Consider the following 24565-nt stretch of genomic DNA (forward strand, 5'->3'; position numbering starts at 1 on the left):
CCCACTGAACCAACGTCTTTGATTTCCTGGACTCTTTTACCTTCTTCAGTGGATAAGACTGTTGTGTGCATCTCATTTGTTTGTTCCCATCTTCTATCACTTCGGTGTTCAAGCAATTTTAGTCACTGAAAATCTTTGTTTCTTAAAACTTGCACAAAAGAGTAGAGAATGAAGAGATAGCTGACAGTTAGCTTCCTTTATTACTGCTTTGATCAGGAAAGAAGCACTGTGCAACTGTTAACATATAGATAAACAAAAGGCTAAGTTAAGGGGCTGAACTATTCCCTGTGGCTATATAACACCTACTAAATTTGTTTTGAGCATTGTCATTACATTTAAGACTATTGTTAAGCTCTCTTGTTTTTCTTTGGTTACTCAGTAGGTGAGAGACAGGTAAGTAACTTTTTTGAGTAGGATACTAACTAGCATTGTATATACAGGAGCCTCTTGGGGAAAATTAAAGTGGAAAACAGGCAGAAGTTTCCATCTTTTTCTTTGGGTAAAATGCATGCTTTTACTATACAAGCACAAGGAGGACTTTTAGAAATGTGAGATTTCCTGATCTGAGAAATAATACTTAAGAACACAATTGTTTGCCAAAAGCATGGATGAGTCAGGTATTTAGCATATCTCATAGTATACCAAAAAGGGGAAATTAATGTCTTAAAATGTTGAACGAAAGCTCACTTGCTGCTGTTACCACAGTCATTGCAGATAGAGGATATTATTGCTGGCTTTCATAGATGTCTGGGAACTCTGTGCAGTACAAATGAGCCGCTCCAGAGGAAATGCCTTAGTTTTCTAATTAAGCAAACACATCTGATATTATCATCTTTTCAGAGGTTCATTTTATTTTGCAAATAGCTCAGCAGAATACTATTTCCTTCTCTCCCTACGCTGTCTCCCTGTAGAGCCGGATGAGCACCAGTGCCTGTGCAGAGGAGCAGCAATGGTGCAGGCCAGTGGCTGCACTTAGACGAGCTCTTAGGCAAGCACATCTGAGCACCTAGAAAAACATCCAGTTAATCAGTTTAGACCAGGAATATCACAGCATCTGTTCTGCCTCTAACCTGTTTGCTGTATTGTAATTAAAAACTTGATGTTAAATTGATTTTTTTTTCTTTTTCCTGTTAAGCTTGTACAGTTTTGAGGGCAAGTACGGTCAGGGTGAAAAAGAGCCTGGCCAACCTGTGAGCTTCCCCAGAAGCAGTGAAGCCAAATAAGGCCCTGAGTGCTTAGTGCCCCTTCAGGCAGGTTTCTTCCCGCAATGCCGCAAGGACAAGCTGTGTTACCAAATGTTGACTTTTAGGAAGGAGGTTTTCTGCAAAGGGCAGACAGCTGATAGATGCCTTAGGTTCTGAGCAAAACCGTAAAGCATCATACTTACACGTGACATTTTGGCTGGGAGACTAAAATAATACGATAATCATGTAACACATGCTAGTTCTTATTTGCAGAAGTACTTTGAAATGCAGTGATAAAAGGAGTCACCATAGTCATCCTCTAGTGTGATATGAGGGACTGTATCAGGCCTCTGTATCATTTTTAATAGTGATAGGAAAGAAAATCACTTCCACCTTCTTGCTGTCCTTTACTGTCCCCTCCTGTAACGATTTCTTTTGTCAGAGGCACAAGGTTAATGATTCCTCTCTTTTCCTAACCTCTTTGCTTTCCTCACGGTCCTGCGTGTTGGAAAGCAGTCTTTGGGTTTAGCTTTTTTTTCAGAAGGGTGTTAAGGAATAAGACAGACACAGGATGAAAGCTTCAGGAATAAAGAAAGACTTGGAAAACACGAATCTTAATCCCATTTGCATAGGGAAGGCTTTCCGGCTGTTTGTTCTGGCTGTTAACCTCTACTAGAAACATATATTTCATAACAGAGGTCATTCATTCTATTTTTATCAGGTGTAAGAAGATCTAGCATATAGAAGATTGAACCTAGATAGCTTCAGTCTAAAATTCATTTTCAATTGATGGTCACTGTCCTGTCTAAAGTTTCTGGGCTGTTGTTTCTTCTGTATGATTAAAGACTTGAAGTTGAAGCTGGCTGTTTTTTCTATTAAGAAAAATGTGTTCCTATTCAACCACAGCTATTAGGCTCAGGGTAGTAATCGGTTAATCTCAGCTTTTTGTAATTTCAGGAATTCTGAAACTGATTCGTAGTTTTCAAGGATAATAGACTTGGAAAAAGTTAGTCATTGATTTTTGGACTGTATACACAGAGAGAGCAATTTGAAGACCTTAAAGCTTAGGTTATGTTTTCACATGTATAAGCTTAAAACAGTTTAATAAATGAATATATATAAGATGCTTTGGAGTAAATGAGTATGAAGTTGGCTTCAGGTTTTGCAGTATTTTAAAAATGTGATGCAAACCAGAAGAATGCTTTAGAAGATCAAGGAATCTAATGACTCTTTCAAAAGCTGATGTTTTTTGTGTCTTCCACCAGAGAAAAAAGCTTAAGCTGAAGGCCTTCATTTATTAGTATTCTATTAGGGCACTAGTGTATTGACAGCACTTTCATTTTTACAATAACAATTTTGAATTTGGAAATAAATGTATTTTTAAATTATCTTTTCTCACTATTACTGTAACTTGTACTGTAATCGACATCTTTGTAATCAAAGAAAATTAAAAGTGCAGTTGACAGAGCAATAAAATGTTTTGATAAATTTGTCCAAATGTGATGCAAAATGGTTTTTTGGGGGGGTTTTTTTGTTTGTTTTTTTGGTTTTTTTTGTTTTTTCTTTTTGGGGGGGGGTGGGGGGGAGACTCATGGCCCAAGGGCAAGGGAAGGTAAAAGTCAGGAAGATGATTTTTATTAGTTAAAAAACAGAAAGGTAGAGTGACATGTTTTAAGTTTGTAATTGGAAAAGGCATGTACAAAATTGCAAATTATATATTACTTTTCATTAATATGGATAGTTGAATTTTAGATAGGAAGCTTTTTTGGCCAAGTATTTGTAGCTTCTTTGTGCAACAGTTATTTCCGAGTGGCCTTGAGAAATGCTGCTTTTGAATAAAGGAAAGGTCTTAGAAGTATTCTGTAGACTGAGCTGTGGATTGGATATTAAGAACCTAAGGTATTTTCAGTTTTGTTATTTGGAATGACTTTACATATATGATCCAACTTAAAAATAATCAGTTGCATACTTTTGTTTTATACGATACATGGCTGCCCTCACTGTTCAGAATTTCATCTTTAATAGTGATAAAAGTTTACTGTAGTTGTTCAAGGACTGGATTCATTGGACTTTGTGTTTCTATGTCATTGTTCGCTAAAGCATTTGGATTATCGTACTAGGTCAGTGCAATGCTCATTCCAATCAAAATCCGTCACAAATTCATAAAAGAGAAGACTAAGAATCTAATTTGTGTCTAGGTTAATATTGTGGTGGAAATCTTAGTTTGAATTTCCATTGAATATGCTTGTTAACTGCAAACCAAAGCTTATTGACGGGGACTTCTTTGGTTATGTGTTCTGTGAAGTACTTGGCACGTGGGCCATTTAAAATAATAGGCAGTAGATATTGTCTGCTCATGTAGTTCTTTCTTTTCAAAGGTGGTGATGATGATATTTCTTCTTAACAGCTGTGTGTTTGGAGGCATCTGTGCATGAGGAGAAGTTTGTTCTATGGCCTCAGAGCTGGGTGCCAGGGAGGATGGCAGCTGCTCAGAGCTGGCAAAACCACTTTATCTACAATATCTGGAGAAAGCTCTGCAGTTGGATCAGTTTCTACGACAGACCTCTGCCATCTTTAACAGGAATATATCCAGGTACCAAAAGCTTTTCTGTTTTCATTTGAGAATAATGAGGAAAGACAAGCATATTTTTAGCATTGTTCCAAGGCAACACCATTGTAGGGGTTTAATAGTGACTTGCTCAGTATAAACTCTATTCCTGTAAAGATTTTGCACTCTTCTTTCTCTTACCTCACATCAATAACTCTGGATGTTGTACACCTGAATGCAGATCAGCGCAATCTTCTAAAACTGATTTTCATAGTTGAGTGGCCAAAAATTTCTTCATTTGTGGAAAGTAGGATGAACAAGCACTGAGTTGATCTGTCAGGGAACTGGCCCATAACCATAAGTGAAATGCAAACGCTCATGTCAGATGCAGAATTTATGTGGAAGAAAGTAAGTTCTGCCATTGAGAAATGAGTCATCAGGGTGAAGTTTCTATCCCAAAACAATTTACTTTCAGTTTCGTTAGTGTTTTGGAAGGGTAGAGTGTGGAACTGAAAACTGAGTGGTAATAGATAATAGGTATATCACAGGAACATAATAAGATAAATATGAGGAGCAGAAAAAGTAAATGCTGTACATTTGCTATGTACGATAGTGTTGAGAGTGGCAGTATTGTGCTTTGGTTTGACTCAACATGCAGTTTATTGCTGAGCTCAGACTTTTCAAATTAAGTACCTAGTTAGAGACTGAGAGTGCAGGTTGATAGCATAGCCAGGCTGGCCTGATGATTAACTGCTGCTGAAAAGGCTTAACAGGAAATTATTAACAGCAATATTTCTAATGTGTATAATTATGTCTGAGACCTGCTTAATTCTCAAACCTTAGAAGACTGGCCACTTGTAAGAAAATGTCGTGGGGATCTTCTCTTTTGAGTATTTTCCTCTTCATTTTGACCACATTGTGTATCTTATTGCAGTGATGAAAGTGAAGATGGATTGGATGACAATCCTTTGCTGCCTCAGTCTGGGGATCCCCTGATGCAAGTTAAGGAAGAACCACCAAACTCTTTGCTTGGGGAATCTTCTGGAGCTGGAAATTCTGGGATGTTGAACACTCATTCCCTGAATGGAGTACTGCAGCCAGGTAGGCATATCCCATTTTGGGATATGGATAAGGTGGAAAAAGTGTTACTTTTTAAGAAATTTGGTTCTATTTTTTTTTCTCTGAACAGAACCAAAGTCTGAGAAGGGGAGCTTTTATAACTTTTCCAAACTGAAGAAAAGCAGAAAGTGGCTGAAGGTAAGAATATTGTGAAGAAATGTAGCTGTTACTAACTATGTGGGTAGAGTCTCAGTAATACCCTGCAGACAGTGGTAAATGAGTGGTTCCATGTTGTCATCCCCTGTGGATCATGAATATCCAAGCATTTAAGCAAGCAGACGGCAACAAAATATACGTTGAGCTCTGGTCAGAGTATTTTTACAAATGGAATTTCCAAATACAGTAAGTTTTTGAGGTCATTTCTGATAGTTCTTTAATTTTACTTTATATTTACCACTGAGAGCTTAGAAAGCTATGCTTATGTGTTATGAGCGGCTATAAGATGTGATAATATTTTGTAGGTCACTGAAAAGAGGGCTCCAAAGGAGTTCTTTCCTCTTGCACTATGTTGGACTCTTTACTGAGCTGATTTTTTGCTGCAAATGGAGCTAGTGTCCCTTGCTAAGAAGAAATGAATGCTTTTATATCCATTAAAAACACCCACCAAAAAAAGCATTCTGCAAAGACCTTCTCATGTTGGAAAGGGAAGGAAAGAGTACGTGACAGAGGATAATAAATATTGTATTAGATCTGGCATAGAACAAGATAAAGTTATAGTCTCTGTAGATTTGAGGTTTTCGTTTCCATTGTGTAAGAAAATGGACAGTAGTCTTTTCTGTTTTGGTGAGCAGCTGCATTTTGGTTAAATTTCACAGTGAGTATACATTCAGAAACCTGAAGTAGTTTTAGTACATTGTGCAAATTAAAATGAGCTATTATGAAATATATGAAGTGGACGTATGGGACTCAATTGATTATTTGTTTCTAAGCTGAAATCAGTACAAGGTCCAATGAGGAAGAAAGGGCAGAAAGGAATGGTGGCTTTATACCAGCTTTGCATCTTCATTGTAATGTTGCCTCCTCTAGTGAAAATTAAGTCATTTTACGAAACCATTTTGGCTGCTTGTGGTCCCCCAAGGCTTTTTGCTGCAGTGAAAAAAGGGTACAAGGAAGGGAATTTTGTGATGTATGGTTTGCATGCACTTTCCTACCCTCTTTGCATTATTTGTCTTGCTGTTCTCTCACTTCCAGCTGCATGCCTTGCATCAGATCTGGATCTTGTCCCACTTCTTGGCAATCTGATTTAGCACACTAAATTGAAAGAAAAGTACCTCCCTAGCCATCAAAAAATACCTATTTTAGATTAGCTGCTATACAGTATCTGTATCTCAGAAAGCTGCTTGATATTTGAGGCTTTTCAGATGGGAGACACTTTGTAAGCGCTAAGGCCTGTGGCCCTTAATTAGATAAAGGCTCAAGAGTATTCTGCTTAAATTAACAATTTGGTATAGGGGCTTGTGGTTGTTAAGTTAGTCTCTGTTTATTCTTTTCAGAGCATCCTTCTGAGTGATGACTCCAGTGATACAGATTCACCAAGTGATGAGGATGGAGAGGAGGAAGAAGAATTTTCTCTTTCAAGGGAGGAGCTTCACAATATGCTGCGGTTACATAAATATAAGAAACTGCATCAAAGTAAATATAGCAAAGACAAAGAGGTAGATATCCAGATTTTTTGTATTTCCTTGATTTTCTTTGTAAGTACTTTTTTTGATTGCTCTTAAATTTTTTCTGAAAAAAGTTATAATATTTTGTGGGCTGAAAAATACTCTGTTTTTGGTAGTCTAGAAGGGTCTGTCATTAGTTTAAGATAAGGGTAATTTAATTAGTTACATACACATTAGAAAGTTGCTGATCCCTTACACTGAGAATCTTTCAAGTTATGTATACAACACTGTTGCGTGTGTGTATATAGCTTCCAGAGTGCTCAATCTATTCACTGGAGCAAGAATGCAAGAACTGGGTAATACATATGAAAACTGAGGTGCTGTAGGATGAATGTTAATATAGGTAGTAGCTGAACAATTCATGACTGAAATTGCGTATTTAAACCTAAAGCAATTCACTTGCATAATCTTTGGGAGTGAGTAGTAAGGTGAAGTTTGCCTTACTGAAAGGGAGTTCCTAGTTTTCTTCCTACTATTTTCTCTGAATATTCTGGGTTTTCCATGCTTTTCTATCTTTCTTTCTTGCCTCTCTTCTTTTTAGATTTTTCTTCTCATATTCTCATTTTCTTCTCTTCCTTACAAGAAAACTTGTGCTGATGCATTTCTGCATTTTTCTTAGTATCAGGTTAAGTTGCTGTGTCTGTTCTAATAATATATTCCTTCCTACTGTAAGGGATTTTGCAAAAATTTTTGTTGCTATTTTGAATTTCACCAGAAAGTGAGACTAAGATGAAGGAAGTCATCCTATTTGGCCATCAGAGGACACGTTTGAAATATTTATTTGCTGCCTTATCTCATATTCCTTGGAAATTTCTATAGAAAAGTGAAGAAAGAGAGATTTCCCACCCAAGTCTTTGCTTCTGTCCACATCATTTCCTTATTTACTCCTTAAGTTGTAGAGCCAGATTGTGTTAGCTTCTTGAAATATTACATAATTACAAAAATATTCATATACCTTACAGGTCACACAGGTTACAGCTTTTGTTAGATTTTACATCAATGCTTATTTCCAGACTACTGAGAAATAATATTCAGTGGAAATAACTAGAATATTTTCACGTGAACAGTACACATTTACAAGAGAGAGGAGGAAAAAACTCACATCTATCTAGAAATTTTTTTTATTAATTTACTTTCTTTGCTGATGTTCTCACTTTTCAGTAATCTTGGATTAACTTACTATGCTCAGGTGTAAAAAGTTAATTAAAGAGACTACAGTTTAAAAATTTGCCTATTTACATGCAACTTGTTTATAGTTCTTTAATGTTTTAGTTGAATAGCGCTTGGAAGATACCGACTTATTTTTTTAACAATTGCACAACAATATTGGGGCGACTACACTTTTGCTTGATGATCTGAATGTTAAAGTTATTTGTTCCCATGGAAATGCTTTAAATGGCTTTCATCTAACCCAGTCTTCTGACATCCTCTGATAGGATAATTAGAGCAGATATGTAATATAGGAATGAAAGCAAAACAGATGGGAGGTCCTCAGCTGGACCACTACATGTGCTGTGCTTCTTGCTGGGCAGCACCCGCATATAAAAAGATAGAGGAATATGATTTGAAACTGTAAGGCTCACTGCCTGCTTTTCCTGTCGACATAACTAGGTGGGTTTGGTTCCCTCTATAGAACTTTGGGGAATACCTCTAGATCAGTGGGTTCATTTTGGGCACTTCGTGATCCTTGATAACAATGCTAAATACAAAGAAGTACATGGTTTTTGATCTCTTATTTATGATCAAGGTCTGAACTTGTTTGCTTGCTTTCTCTGTTATCTGCTATATCTGTTTTCCATTATCATGCTTATTTATATCCACCTCAGTTGCAGCAGTATCAATACTACAGTGCAGGACTGCTCTCCACACATGATCCTTACTATGAGCAGCAGCGTCACCTGCTAGGGCCCAAGAAAAAGAAGTTTAAAGAAGAGAAAAAAATAAAAGGTAGTCACTAATCTTATGTTCCTAACTGATTCTTTTCTACAGAATATCCTTCCAATAAACCTAAGTGTTCAAAACCTTTAGATGACAGATGGAAAGTTAATGTCTAGTCTGTCAAAGAAAAATCATCAGAAAACACTGTGCTTTATCTTCTGGCTTCCAGAAAGCTAGAGTGAAAAAAAGAGTGTGACTTGAGAGTTCATGGCTTTAGATTTTCTTTGTGGACCTCTGGATCTAGAATGAAAGCATCATAACATTGTTTTATAGCCTGCTTCATTGCTTGGCAGTGTTTTGGAATCCACAGATGCTGTTGCATACCAGGATCCATTTGCTCAGAGTTTTTAAAACATGATAGCTTCTTGAAAAGCGTAAGAAATTACCCAGTACCTGATACAGTTATTACTGCATGCATGATTCTAGTGAACAAGAAACAATAGGGAGTGAGGCTGCTTTTTGGAAATGAGAGGGAAATGGAAACTGATGTCCCGTGTGAATTAAAATAGAATTACTTCTGTAACCTCTCCATTGGAATTTCTCAGATGCGTATTTGCCAGGAAGTACGGTTTCCTTTCTTGATCCAGCTGGCAACAGCTGTAAATTTGTAAAGAAGCAGGAAGAGAAGGACTGTCAATGTAAAGTGAATTCTCTCTAGTGTAACTGAAAGTTTGAGCTGTGTTTTAAGGAGGCTATTTTGAGCTTCCTTCCGTCCTTCCTTCCTGTCTTCCTGCAACTTCCTTTAACTGTGTGTGTTTTTCTTCACTAATCTTGTAGCATCCATGGTTTTACTTACTCCTAAAGAGTATTTTTAATATCTGATATCAGTATCTGGTAGTTCCTTCTGAAAGTGGGTATCTATAGGAAGTGATAACATGGAACATGCTCTGAGCTGATGATGAGTTTGATTTCAGACTTACCTACTGAATTCTGATCATGTTATCTTTATATGCTATCTTTATGTATCTTTAAGTAGAATGTTATCACAGAGCAAGAAACATTATATTACATCATGGATATTTTAACTTTAAGTTGTATTTTCTTGCATGAAAGACTTGTGTTTCACCACTCTATTTATTAAACAGGAAAATCATTCAATTACAAAGTAACGAGGAAATACGGGGTGTGATGAATGAATGGGGCCAGAACTGGTGAACATGGATAAGGGTTTTTGATTGTGTTTTGTTTTTTTGTTTTTGTTGGGTCCACACTTAAATTAGCTAGGATAGCTTAATCAGGAAAGATAGCTGACTAAATATGGAAAAAAACTTAGAAAAGAAATTTCCAAAATTTGGAAAAGAAACTAATTTTGTGGTCATTGTTCCCATGCAGGCAAGTTGAAAAAAGTAAAGAAAAAGAGGAGACGGGAGGAAGAGCTCTCTTCAGAGGAATCACCACGCCGCCATCATCACCAGACCAAAGTTTTTGCCAAGTTTTCTCATGATACACCACCACCAGGGTCCAAGAAAAAGCATTTGACCATTGAGCAACTTAATGCCCGTCGGCGGAAAGTATGGCTTAGCATAGTTAAAAAGGAGTTGCCAAAGGTGAGCTTGGCTAGTGGTGCTGGATCGGTGAAGTTGAAAAGAAAGTAAAATAGAAGATTAGCTTAGTGGGATATAAACTTGTGGAGAAACAGAGTAAAGTGAGACATGATTTTCTGTTGGACATCAGTGGCCGAACTGATGCTCTGTAATCCATAAGCAAAGTGTAGTTCTGATTACTTGTCACCAATGATATCTAAATAGGTCGTGCAGTGCTTTGCCACTGCTTTCGTTTGACTGTCCAGATGTTTTCTCTGAACAGTACAGTAAACTCTGTTAGATACTTGTACTAACCCTGCGGTGTAGCAATGTAGAGCAACCCAGTATCTAGGTCTTGCCTCAAGTTCAGGAGAGAAGTGTTTCAGTTGCTGTAGCATGAGTATTTTTGAAACTTTCCATTTCAGAAACAGTCTAGGGAAAACAGTATTTGGATCATTTATAGAAGAACCTTCAGGCGCATTTGAAATAGGAAGCTGTGTTCACTATCATTAGTTCTCTGAGAGGTGATTAGAGTGGATTTTATGACCTGCTTTTTGAAGTCTGCAGTAACAAACCTTGAATTTTTGGGAAGCTGAATACGAGTGATAGCTTTAGCATCCTTTGTGAACTTGTAAACCAGGGAAAAGATATGCCCAGTGTGATAGACCTTCCTTTTTCAAAGACTAATTTTGATCACATGAGGAATGTAAGATCTACATTTACTCTTAATTTCTTTGGAAAACATCAGCAATGCCTTTCCCCTCCCCTGTCCAATGATAACAGCAGGACAGGAGAGCTCTGCTTTGCAAAAGTGATAATTAAAGAAATCATCTTGAGAAAGGAGATGTTTAACATACTTCATTTAAAAAGAAGTTGACTTACGTTTAGGTCTGTCTTCTTTGTAATGAAAGACAAAGGCTGTTTCAGTTGAGATTGAAACTGGGTACAGCACATGTACCCAGTTACACAGTGCACTTGGCTCTGTGTATGGCTAAGATTGGCACATATAGCTGCTAAAGACTGGATAATCCTTTAAAATATTTTGAAGCCATTCTTCTTTGAGTGATTTTAAGATGATGTTCTTTTATAGGCATACAAGCAAAAAGCCTCAGCACGCAACCTTTTCCTAACCAACAGTAAAAAGGTAAGCATTGTTTAGCTTTATACTGTTACTTGTATGGGATATAACAAGTAAACTCTAACCTCTTTATGTTTCTTTTCTCTCTTACTGTACTCATTACACTGGCAGGACAATATGGGAGAAAACACTATATAGAACTAATTTATCATTTAGTTAAGGTTTTTCGTTTTTTAGATGTATCGTTGCAGCATGTTTCATAAGCAGTAGATGAAATTGGGAAATATGAGCTTCTTTCATGAGATTTTTTTGGCTTTCAGAAGATCTAGTTTGTATGTTTATAGTTTGCTGATCTTTGATACAATAAATCAATGAGTACATTCAGTACTTCAGTACATTTTAGCTTTTGACACTTTTTGGCCGCTTCTGGTGGCATCTGTCCACTAGCTAGAATTTACTGTTTTGAGCACTCTTGTTTAAATAAAAGGGCCTCTTGAAAGTGTTAAATGTATTAATTTACATAACTATGTATAGGAGCAGAGATTAAAAATAGAACGATTTTCTACTTAAGTTATTATAAAAGAAATTTATGTCCTCACTGAAGTCCTTTCTGAGATGTCGTTGTTTTTACCTAGAAGGCTGATACAGAACATTTGGTAATGGTTTTCTGAGCATTTTTGGTGTGTTACACTCAGGTGTCTGACTCATTTATGTGGCTAATGAAAAAGTAATGAAGTATATGGCTGAGAATCATAAGAGACAAGAAGATGTAGAAAACTTTCATTCTGTATATGCATTATGAAGAAAGAGCATTTTCTGTGATGCAGAAAATATGGCATGCATGTATATAGCTAAGAAACTTTGCTCTGTGTAGTTTCTCTCCTACAGTTCTCCATAGTTAGCTGAGACAAGATTTCTTTGTGATGTCTGGACAAATAGTCTGTGATTATTGTATTTGTAGATATCATAAATTGCACTTTGGCAAGTGAGTGAAGCAGCAGACTCAGAAGCTGTGAAATTCCTCTCTTTTTTCCCTTATTTTCATTTTGTTTGATCACTTGAAATTTCTGTGTGACAGAACTATTGATGTGCAGATTTTACTGGAGAAAAAAGCCTGTCACAAACATCAAAGCCAGATATTTATTGGACCATTATGACAATGGCATTTATTTATTTATCCTAGAATGAAAAAATTACACTATTCTTTGTTATGAGATGATAGGAAAATTGCGAGAGACTCCCACATTTTTCAGTGTATTAGCATGTGAATAGGATTGTGTTCCACCAATGTTGCCACTGCTGCAGCCTTATTAACACAGTGGGAAAACATAGTTGCTGCAGAAAAATGTCTAGAATAGATGAGTCAAAAGTTGAAGGCCGGGCTTAGACTCTGGTCTCTTGAGTCCTTCAAGAACCTACCCACCGATGAATACTTTTGAGTGCCTGCCACTGAAACTGATTTTAGTTTTTTGGAAGCTCATTGTCTCTCACCTTATTTCAAAAGCATTAGAGCTGAGGAAAGTATGACAGATTTAATCTTTTGAAGGATCAGATTTGTCTGTTGTTAAATGATGACTTTTTTTGTAGATTTCTTTAAATCTTCCCGTTTTTCTCTGTATCTGAACCTTATTTCTCCCCTAGCTTGCTCATCAGTGCATGAGGGAGGTACGTCGAGCAGCTATCCAGGCCCAGAAAAACTGCAAGGAAACTCTACCACGGGCACGTCGTCTGACGAAGGAGATGCTTCTCTATTGGAAAAAGTATGAAAAGGTCGAAAAAGAGCATCGCAAACGAGCTGAGAAAGAGGCTTTAGAGCAACGCAAGCTGGATGAGGAGATGAGAGAGGTACAGCAAAAATACAAATTACTGATAATTGATCTGTTGAGGAAACACAGGATTGATCAAATAATTTCTAAATTTAGTTTGAGCTTTGGATTTTTGTTTTGTTTCAGTGGTTTTCCAATGTTATATTTTCTGCTATCTTAAAATTCTTTACATAATTCTTCTAATGTAAGCTAGATGTAATAAAAAGCCTTCAAGCTGCCTAAGTTCTTTATAAATGAATGAAAATGGAAGAACGAGTTAGCCAAGCAGCATGTGTCTCCCTGAAATACATAACTCAGTGTTAGCAAGGGCCAGCCTTTTGTGATGGTTTATACATCCTTCTGGACTCAGAAGGCAAGCCACGTTTTAATTCACTCTGATTCTGTTCATCTTTTTTTCTGTTGTATACATAACTTAATAATTCTTATATACCTTCTATATGGAAGTTTCAGAGAACGTTAGAAAAAGCACGGGGGCATTCAAAATATGCAACTCTGGTTCAATGTTTTTCTGTGATCACTTTTGTGTTGGCCACTTAAACGGCAAATTGACTGCTTTGTGGACTCTCTTAGAGATTAGTAAGGGTTGAATTTAAGAAAAAACCTGTTTCTTGCCAGTTCTCTGAATTTGTAGTCATTACCTTAGGTTTGCAGTGATGAGCTGAGACTGAGCTTCAAATACCTTCTGTTTAGTTCTGTGATTAAATTGTGCCTTTGTTTACTGTGTCCTCTCATTCCTACCAGCTCATAAATGTTTTGTGAAGATTTTAACTGGCTTAGATTATTACACAACTTTTACCGAAGCATTTTCAGACAGAGTTTCTACAACATCTTGATGAACACTGAACATTCCACTCTGTTCATAATAACTCAACTGAGTGCTGTTTTACTTAGTCATGCATTTCACAAATTCTATCAAAATTCTCTTTACTAAGTAAATAATACACTGTTGGAGTTAGCTACTGTGAGTACCATGAGAGGTTTTTTTAACTGTTTAGATCTTCAACCACAGACATCTATACTCTTGTTTATTTTTGTCAATTTTTTGTTTTTTTCAGTGTAAGCAAAACTTTTAGACTGCCTTTTAGTAGATGGCAGTGTTCTTTGCTGTAATTATGGAGTTAAAAAAAAAAAAACTTTGTGTACTGCAACTTTATTTTTTAACATAGGTGATACAGGTGTTTTGGTGGTAGTTGATGTTTTATGACCAACCAATAATTTAGCATTCTGATATCATAGTAATGTGCATAATACAATCTACATAGATTAGTTGTTAGTACATTTTCTTTAATTATAATTTAAATATTAAACCGTTATCTTTCTTTTTCTTTTTTTTTTTTTTTTTTACTGTTTGTCCGTTTTTGTAAATGCTCTTCTTTTAGGCTAAGAGGCAGCAGCGAAAACTTAACTTCCTGATCACACAAACTGAATTATATGCTCATTTTATGAGTCGTAAACGCGATATTGGACATGATGGAATTCAGGAGGAAATCCTACGCAAACTAGAGGACAACTCTACTCAAAGGCAGATTGATATTGGTGGAGGAGTAGTGGTCAATATCACCCAGGAAGATTATGGTAGGCAGTTTATCTATGATGCTTCCTCTGCCCTCTTCTGAAGTTTACTGTACTGTGCACAGTATTATGCAAGCTTACAATTTCAAGCACAAAAATCCTTCTGTGTAAGAAGCCCTACTGTTATTACTGGCATTTATCTCTGTGTTAATTTGGCCAGTTACTACTGAGAGCTCTAACATGGACCTACTGTTTTCAGATAGTAACTATTACAAGGCCCAAGCTCTGAAGAATGCTGAAGATGCTTACCAGATTCACCAGGCTAGGGTATGTATTTTTTTTGATTCGTAAAACAAAAGGGAAGACAGAGTATTTAGTAGGGGCCTAAACCCAGGATTTTTCATAGTGGCCAATTCAAGTCACTGTGTATTATCTTGGGCACCAGACTTGAATTTGATTGCATTGCCCCTTTCTGTGACAAACAGCTAGAAAAACAGAAGACAAAAATTTCAGCTGTGGAAACAGGCTTATTTTCCATTGGTTTATGGCAGACATTCTGTGTTTTAATGTGAAGTGTAAAGTCAGTTTCTTCATAAGTTAGTATGTTCATCATCTTATGTATACTTTTCTCTCCTTATTTAGACCAGATCATTTGATGAAGATGCGAAGGAGAGTCGGGCAGCTGCTTTACGGGCTGCTAACAAGTCTGGTACTGGTTTCGGAGAGAGCTACAGTTTAGCAAACCCATCTATCCGGGCAGGAGAAGACATTCCCCAGCCTACCATTTTTAATGGTAAACTGAAAGGTTACCAATTAAAAGGCATGAATTGGCTGGCCAACCTATATGAACAGGTATCGTAGTACATCTTGCAAATATTTAAAACTTCTAAGATAATTTAAGTCATTAGAGTAATCTTGGTCAAAAAAAAAACTTCTGTTAGTTTTAAAATTAGACCACGTACCTGCATTTGTAATGTCTTTCTGTGGAACAGAAAATATGCAAACCATCTATCAGTATTCTTGACTTATTTGGAAACTTTGAATGGAGCATTAATTTCAAGATTCTTCATGTGGATATTTATTCAACCGTTTACCAGTTAGATCATACACTGAGGACAATCTGGCTGCTCGGAGTCTCATGCCATTTCAGGCTTTGGTCAGCCTGTAAACTGCAGGCAGCCTTGCCCTTAATCAGTGTGCAGTGTGATTGCAAAGTGCAGACAGGCTGAAGGAAAAAATCGGATCTAGAAGTGAAAGTGCAGTTTGGGGAAATTACCTTTTAATAGAACATCTAAGAGCCAGTAAGGTGTTTCAGACTTGTTATGGAGGGGCTGCTTCCCCTAAACTCAGTGGCAACTGTTCTATTAGTCTGGTATGGATGTAAAAGTAACAGGGTAAAGGTATTCATTTGTTAATCTTTTGCAGGGCATCAATGGAATCCTGGCAGATGAAATGGGTCTAGGTAAAACAGTACAAAGTATTGCTCTCCTTGCACATCTGGCTGAGGTAAGTGAGTTATGGCCGCTTCTTGGTCAGCGTGCTTGATAGAACAGGCATACTTTTCCTGTATTTGAATAATTACAGATTATAAAGCTTGAATACCTTAAGATGCTTTTAATCTGTGGTATTTCCTTTTGTTTTTAAGCTGCATCTCTAAAAGAATATGTGTGTCTATGTTTGTGTGTATCTATACCTATATCTTTATATATTTAGCTATATTTATAAGAGTATTCAGAATGGCACCTTTTCATTCACAATGAATGTGAAAGACTGATGAGAGAACAGATCGCAGACCTTATGGTTAGAGTTTTACAGTTCAGAGATATTTGTAGAAGAGAAGCCCTGAATTTCTAAACTTCACAGCAGTCTGTGTAGATTTCCACATTTCAGTAGGTTTTCCTTCTGTGTCAGGGAAGATAAACAAAGCAAAGGGAGTAAAGCGAACTTCTTTATGCAGATGTACAAAAAAAGGGGGGGGGGGGAGGAAGAAAATAAAAAGCAAATTTTGGTTGGCATCTGTTCGCTTGCCTTATATAGAGAACATTGTTCAGCTGGACTGAGAACAGAACTATATGTAGTAGAGACTGAACGACAGTTATCTGCATCTGTTTATGCTCTTTTTGATACCAGCTCAATGCTACTATCAGCCAGACTATCAGAAAGGTGTGCAGAGCCCAAGGCTGTTGAGCTCACCTGTGTGGAAGAGGCAACTGATAGGCTTGTTTCCCTGTTGCACTGCAGTTTGAGATTTTGGAAGTCTATTCAGGACTTCTGCTTGCTTTCCTGTATGCAGGATCAACTCATGATCACCAATATGCTAATGACTCAATTTTGTTATTCCTATCTAATGTGATGGGATGGAGCTAAGGTTCCCAATGCTACCTGAAGTCTTTTCCGTCACATGATGACAGGGGCTGTTAGTAGTGTGAAAGCAGCAACTTCCAGAAAAAAGGGGATGAGCCAGTTTGAAACAGTGGTTGTTCTAAGAACAGCTCTGCTGTTGTGAAAGAAGTCTTAGCTGAATATTAAATCTACTCCAGTGATTCTGTATCACCCTGCTGGGCTGGTAAACGTTTTTGTATGTTGTGTATATGCAGCCGTTGTCATTTAGTAGTTGCAATGCTGTACACACCAGTGTCTATTTTGTTTGCTGCAATTAATTTGTATATTTGCATTTTAATGTATATGTTTCAGAGAGAGAACATCTGGGGACCTTTCTTAATAATTTCACCTGCCTCTACTCTTAACAACTGGCATCAGGAGTTTGCCAGATTTGTTCCTAAATTCAAGGTAATGAGCATGTAAAGAAAAGTTATTTCTATTGTTTCAAAAGCAAACTGTTTTGAGCTCTCTGCCACATCTTAGTGAACTAATTAGCTTGAAATTTGAAACTTTATAGCTTCTAGCTCTGATTCTGCAGTTTCTTCCGTGATCCTGTTTTTCTGGAGCATTCATATTTCCTGGGCTCAAAAAAAAAACAAAGCTAAAACCCAAAAAACTTAAGACACCTTCTTAGTGAGGAATTGAAGTTGGGCAGGGATCAGTTCTTAGGTGAGGGCTTGGAAGCAGAGACAAGAATAGTATCTCAGTCTTAATGTGCTTCAGGGTTAGAGTGGTGTTTTTAGTTTTTCATAGCAATCTTAAGTTTGTCTGAGGATAAAGATTTTATGTAAACAAAAACAGAACTCTAAACAGATTAGAGAATACAATTGTTATTAAGGAATAGTAGAAGAACCATAAGCGTAGAACCAGTGATCAAGAAAAAGTGAGGTACAAAGAGGTAAGGACAAAAAAATAAGAGGAGGGAAAAAGAGATCTTCATGTACATTGTGAATGGGGAAAAATAGTAAGGTAAAAGCAAAGAATATTAGTTACTGAAAAAAGAACTGCTTACATATTCCCCAATGAATAATACTGTATTGTGGCAAAGGATGATTTGAAAGAAATGTGTTTTACCAGATCAGTGCCAAAATTTTTGACTTAAAGATAGAGAAAAGTCTCAGATGCTTTCAGTTAAACATCTGCAAATGATAGAGATTGTAGTTACTATGTCAACAACTCAAACATTTAAATCTTTGATATGAAGAGGTTTTGATCAATTGTTAAACAAATCATAGAATTGTCGAATCAAGTAAGGTCGGAAGGGACCTCTGGAGATCATCTGTAGTTCAACCTCCCTGCTCAGCAGGGTCACCTGGAGCATGTTAGACAGGGTTGCATCCAGGCGGGCCTCGAAGATCTCCAGAGAAGGAGACTCCACAACCTCTCTGGGCAACCTGGTCCAGTGCTCTGTCACCTAATTAGGACATATAGGAAAAATAAAAGATGTCTAATTATATCCGTAAGTACCAGTTACATCTAGGGTAATTTTTTGAATGTCCTGGTTATTTAACAAGATGGAGAAAAAGACTTGAAAATATTACTGTAAGTAATATTTAATTTCTTAATCTGGAGTAGAGCAATATTAAGGGATTTAACTTCTATGAAATAACTTGTACAAATCAATGATAAGACCACATGTTGGTTATGGTGTATAGTTTGAGGTATCTATTTGAGGAAGAGTTGTGCTGGAATGTAGTTCAGGAATGGGCAATTTGAGTGGCTTATGTTTTGGATTGAATTGGGATTACTGAGATGTAAGGAAACTGATCAGGAGATAGAAATATTTAAATTAGTGTGGCTTTACCTTTGAAAATATAAAAATAATTGTGTGTGTGTGTGTGTATATATATATACACACACATATATATATACACACACATACACATATATATATATATACACACGCACACACACATATATATACATATATACACACACACACACATATACACACGCACACACACATATATATACATATGTATATATGAATAGCCAAAACCAATAGGGACCTGTGTTTAAACCCTGGAGAAGAAAGCATTAGAGCAGTTGGCCATTCTGCCTATTTACATTCTGTAACTTCCTCTAACCAGTTCATGATATAGAATAGGTGAGCACTCTTTTGCGCTTTCTGCTTCTAATGAATGAAATATGGAAGACATTTCAAATATGCAGCCAGGACTCTTTTGAAAAGAGAATCTTTCACTTTTTTTGATTTAAAAAATAGTTGTATTTGTTTCTCTCATTATGTAGCTGTTTTGAGGCTAGGAGGCTGTTTCCATTATGTTTGTTTAATTCCTAGAACAGAATATTTTGTAAAAATAAATAATAATAATAAATTCTATACCTGTAAACATATAAAAACTAATCATGTGTTTTGTCATATTTTTTTGAACCAATTTTGTTCCTTCTTCCATTCATACAGAGTTACATGCTTGTAGTAAATCACAGTGGAATTAATTTCTTCCAGCCCATGGCAAAATACGTAAAATAAAAGGCAAATAACATTCTGATTAATTTGATATTTCTTTACTAGCATCCTTCTTTCAGAATAGTTGAAAGAACATTAAACCAAAGGCACTTAATAGTCTCTGAGCTATGTAGAGCTCATCAATTGCAGGACAGAATTATTTTAAGAGCTTTCATGGCCTTGGAAACCAGGGTTCAGTACTTTCAATCCTGCTTCAGTGTAGTTCTTTCATTAGGCAAAAGATGGCAATACAGTACTGCTAACTAGTAAGTCTGACCTATTTTAGTTCACTGCATCCTTGTTCTGAGTAACAGGACCCATAAAATTCTGAGCTATAAATTGATTAAAAAACTTCTCTGACAGTAGTGCTTTTATTTTTATTCTTTTGTAAAATATGTCCAGAGCAGATGCTTTATCTCAGAGTTTAGGGACGATTTTAATGTATAAAACGAACGGAATCACTATGATAGGGACAACACAGAAGGTTAAACATCAAGAGAACAAGTCCTGGGCAAACTTCTTTCTGCGATAGACAAAGTATCAGTTGCAATTTCTAGAAAAGTCTGACTGGAAAGGGTAATGGATGCTTCTGGATGTTTTGAAATTTCTAGTATAGAATTAGCTATTGCTTATACTAGGCATAAGTTGCTTGACGCCTGTTTGGAACGATCTGTTTCTAAGTATTTTTAAGTCCTTTCTAATTTTTCTCTATGTTAAAAAAGATCATCCATTTCCTTTTTGGTTTCTTTGGAGAAAGCAGTCTTGTTCATTTTGTAGAATATAAAGTTGTAGTAGAGGTATGTATTTATTGGAATATAATGTCTTTGTACTTTTGGGCTGTTCCAGGTGCTACCTTACTGGGGAAATCCCCATGATAGAAAGGTGATCAGGAAATTCTGGAGTCAGGTAATATTAACATCCGCACGTGCTTTGACCATCTTTGTGATTTGTGCACAATAGAGCAGAAACTGCTGATATATCCAGCCAAGCCAAAGAATGTGTGTAGGTAGAGTTCGGTTTCTTCGTCTGTGTAGTAAGGTTTTCATTAAGATAATGAAGCAGAAGGATTTTCCTGTACAGGGCAATTTAGGACAGCACAGGGTTTGGCTGAAGAAGCTACAGCACTGCAAATAAAGCAGACCATTTCAGTGTCCAGAACTGTTTATTTCGTTTGAGTAACTCAACTCAGGATGTGCAAATCTTGCATCCCTGTGGGCCTATCAGAATGTTCCTGACTTATGTGGGTAAAAGGCATTTTGTAGGGTTCAGTGCCTGGTTCTGGTCAGGCACATTAAGAAACATCTGAAATTATTCAGGGGCAGGTGGGCTGACGTTCATATTCACCACTTGAACAATCTTTTGCAATTAGTTAAAAAGCCAAGTGGAGAAAAAAATGCGGTAGGAATGAGAAAAGATTATGAAATAGAGTCTAAAATCACAGTATATGCAAGTGAACTCTTCACAATGTGTTTACATCATGTGGACATTTGTCTCTTATTTTGTGGTTATAGAAGACATTGTATACTCAGGATGCTCCTTTCCACGTGGTGATTACCAGTTATCAGCTAGTAGTGCAAGACGTGAAATACTTCCAGCGAGTGAAGTGGCAATATATGGTGCTGGATGAAGCACAAGCACTCAAGAGTAGCTCCAGGTAATAAAGGAACTGGAAACAAAATCTTCCCTCATCCATCAACCTTTCAAAGATATACTGAGAAAACATCAAGATTGCACAAGTAGATGGAAGTTAAAATTAACACTCATAAGAGCCTTTAAATATCAAACCTAGTTAAATACCTATATGAATCCAATTCCATGATGTTAGAATAATCCACTAGTGTTTTGTATTCAAGCTTTCCTGCTCCAAATATGTGAAGCATAATTAAAAAGTAGTTGTGTGGCAGAACTATGTGTAGTAGGGTAGGGGACAGTGAAATGAAATGGTGTGAAATGCTTTTTACCTTCTTTCCTAATCACTCACAGAATTCTCCTAGTGAACAATCTATAGCCTTTAACGGATGTGTATTACTACTGTTGCCTCCATTATATACCTTAGTTCGATTACTTGTTCAGTGGCATTACAGATATCAGTAAAGGTCAGACCCTTGTGAATACTGTAGGCTACCGTAAAGGCCCACCTTGGTCTTACAGCTGCGTATCAGGAAGTTTTCAGTTTGTTTTTTTTCCAAGTAACAGATTTGTCCATCTTTACTTCCCTAGTTACTTTGTCATACCCTTTCCCACAATTGCTACCGTACACATCGAATCTCCCATTTTCATGAGTTGAGAACTGTTTTAGAGGGAAATTCAGTCAGGCCTAAGTCTGCCTCCTCAGTGTTCTTTGGAAGCTGCCCCTTAGTAGCTCAGCACTCCTTACACAGCAGCAGCCTGTGCACTTCGCGTTACAGAGTCAGGGGAGGGGGAGTTGATTCATATCAATAGTTTCATTTGGAAAGCTAAGTATTCTGCTAATGAGATTTTATCAGTGTCTAAGCATTTGTGTTTAAAAAGTGAATAAAAAACATATTTAGAAAAAAATAAATTAAGTTCACTTCCTTGTGATTTGTGAATAGCAACTTTTTTCTGTAATGGTCTTTTGGAAGATGGGGGAGCGGTTTATATTCATGGTAGTTTTATTCAGTGACCCTCAAAAGTCACTTGGGAACATCACTGGAAGTGCTTGCTCTCAAAATTGCTTTTGTTTCATACTCCTTGTACAAATTTAATGTTAATGATTTTCTTGATTTAATTTTTCAGTGTTCGTTGGAAGATCTTACTGCAGTTTCAGTGTCGAAATAGGCTGTTGTTGACTGGGACCCCAATCCAGAACACAATGGCTGAGGTATTCAGGAAAGCTGCCTTTTCTCTATAACAATAATATATCCCATATGTTAGCAGTTGAACAATCCACTTTATTTGCGTGGTTATGAGATTATGTTTGTGACAGACCATTGACAGATAAACGTGGAATCAACTTAGGGAGGGAAAATTGGGGTATGTGCCATGCATTTGTGTAACAGTATGAAGATACTCGATGATTAGTCATATGGAGATTACAGAATAAAATATAATCCTGGTGGCTTTTATTTTGGTTGGCCAAAATCATTGCCCTGTATTTATCATTGCTTTCTGATGGTGTTTTGAAAAGTTAATATATCTGGCATTTGTCCAGTGTACAATGGAAAAAAAAATCTTTTGTTTTTGTTTGCCATACCTTACGATCTTTTAAAGTGACTTTGCGCATAAAGAGCTACAATAAGATTGGGATTCCTAATTACTTTGTCCACAGCAAGTGGAAAAATTAATATTACTGAGTAACTACTTTTGCCTCTCCTTTTTAGCTGTGGGCCCTGCTGCACTTTATCATGCCGACGTTGTTTGATTCTCATGAAGAGTTCAATGAGTGGTTCTCTAAGGACATAGAGAGCCATGCCGAGAACAAATCCGCCATTGATGAAAGTGAGTGCCATGTGTAATTGCAACAGATTTTTAATATAAAAATTACTGTATTTTTAGACTACCAGTGGATAAACTTCATCTATTATTTTATATATGAGGAATGTCATGTAAAGCAGAGAGTGCATTGGGTTGGAACATTATGGACTATGTAGTTTATATGGAAGTCTTTGTTTCTGACTATAATGCAGCATGCTTTATGGGTGGAAAACATGCAGTGAAGATGTGTTGAAAAAAGGTTTCTATTATAAATAAATATTTTTATATATGTAAGTGTATGTGTAAAATATATGTATATATTATAAATATATGTAATATATACATATATAATACATATGCATTTTTTTCCAGCACAAACACTGACCCTGTGCTGTATGTACACATATGAGCAGAAATGGCTGAGCAGTAGGAGGCTTTACTTGTAGTAAAACACAGTATACTTTCCTTGAAGTAATTGATCCTTCTTCCTCTTATTCTGCATTTCAGACCAGCTGTCCCGCTTGCACATGATCCTGAAGCCTTTCATGTTGAGAAGAATCAAGAAAGATGTGGAAAACGAGTTGTCAGATAAGGTGAGAAAAAGTATTTGGAATGAGTATTTCATGCAACTTTGTTGTCAGCATTTAGTGCTTTTTTTGTTTGTTTATTTTACAAATTCATTTCTTAGTCTGCATAGCTAAAGTTTGATCATGGACCTTTCATGGACCTTCTATTTTTGGCACCAAATTCCATCATTCTCATTAGATATGGATGTAACTGAAGATCCTCTAATTAACAAAGTCTTACTCTAGGCAAAGCATTTTGTTAAAAGTTATAAAATATATAAAAAAAACCCTTAAGTCTGAACAGGTTGACATAAACCTCACTAAATGAAGTGAAGGACAAATAATTGGGTTATAAAAGTCTCTAGTGAATGTTGAGAAGAGTTTGGTATGGGTTTACTATTGGTTTTGCTTGCTTGTACTAAGCAATAAATGCATAGTGGGTAACATTATATTCATTTCTTGTGGATGTTAGCAATACTGGATGATCTTGTGGTCAGTATGTCCACTGGCTTTGTTCTGATGTGCTTCTAAATTCCCAAACTGGAACCTTTCCCACAAACACTCTTATGTGATACATCTGTGATTATCATGGCTTCCTGACAGCTCTTTAAGAAGACTCCAAGTTGATAGCATGTTAATAGCAGAATATGGGCCAGATTTTTAAAGCTCTTCAGCTGTAGGTACAAAGTTTTCAAAGCTTCTTGAGAATATATCTATTTACATAGTTGTGCTTAAATGTGTTCAAAGGTCTGTCTCCTACATCATCACCTAAGCCTTCTAAAACATGCTGGTTAAGAAGTCCCTCTCAGGTTGGATCCTGAATTAGAGATATGAATGCAGCTGCCCATATGTATTCTTTGAGAAAACTATGAATACTTTCATGAAGATGCATCTCTGGCTTATGTGTACAGATGTGGTCTTGCTCCCTTTCAGAGAAGGAAAAGGTTAAACCTTCGTTACTGTTTTGCAGATTGAAATCCTTATGTACTGTCAGCAGACAAGTCGACAGAAACTGTTGTACCAAGCTCTGAAGAACAAAATTTCTATTGATGACCTGTTGCAGTCCTCAATGGGCACTACTCAGCAAGCACAGAACACCACTAGTAGTCTCATGAATCTAGTCATGCAGTTCAGGAAGGTAAGACTGTTTTGTTTGTTTGTTTTTTCCTCTTAATTATAATCAATCGTTAGCTCAGAGCTAAAGTATGATTTTTGGAAAACACCATATGAAAAGAATTTCTGGCATAGGCAGGTAAACTTGCATGCAGTTCAGCGGTGTTTCTGATGCAGTGTAATGTGATGTTTGGGTAGAAGAGCTTTTGA

General features: G+C 36.6%; 1 protein-coding gene across 1 annotated transcript in view; it reads left to right on the plus strand.

The window, feature by feature from the left end:
* INO80 (INO80 complex ATPase subunit) overlaps positions 1-24565 on the plus strand; it is a 67829-nt gene that overhangs the window by 4861 nt on the left and 38403 nt on the right. The window contains exons 2-20 of the mRNA XM_062577641.1: positions 3592-3777; positions 4667-4833; positions 4922-4989; positions 6345-6506; positions 8342-8462; positions 9786-10000; positions 11067-11120; positions 12696-12899; positions 14260-14455; positions 14652-14719; positions 15035-15244; positions 15818-15898; positions 17087-17182; positions 20088-20147; positions 20753-20895; positions 21999-22083; positions 22583-22700; positions 23184-23269; positions 24213-24380. Of these exons, the coding sequence (XP_062433625.1) occupies positions 3635-3777; positions 4667-4833; positions 4922-4989; positions 6345-6506; positions 8342-8462; positions 9786-10000; positions 11067-11120; positions 12696-12899; positions 14260-14455; positions 14652-14719; positions 15035-15244; positions 15818-15898; positions 17087-17182; positions 20088-20147; positions 20753-20895; positions 21999-22083; positions 22583-22700; positions 23184-23269; positions 24213-24380 (2445 nt within the window). The 5' untranslated portion in view covers positions 3592-3634. The remainder of the gene's footprint in view (positions 1-3591; positions 3778-4666; positions 4834-4921; positions 4990-6344; positions 6507-8341; positions 8463-9785; positions 10001-11066; positions 11121-12695; positions 12900-14259; positions 14456-14651; positions 14720-15034; positions 15245-15817; positions 15899-17086; positions 17183-20087; positions 20148-20752; positions 20896-21998; positions 22084-22582; positions 22701-23183; positions 23270-24212; positions 24381-24565) is intronic.

This window comes from Rhea pennata, chromosome 5, assembly GCF_028389875.1.
Source record: "Rhea pennata isolate bPtePen1 chromosome 5, bPtePen1.pri, whole genome shotgun sequence".
Lineage (NCBI taxonomy): Eukaryota > Metazoa > Chordata > Aves > Rheiformes > Rheidae > Rhea > Rhea pennata.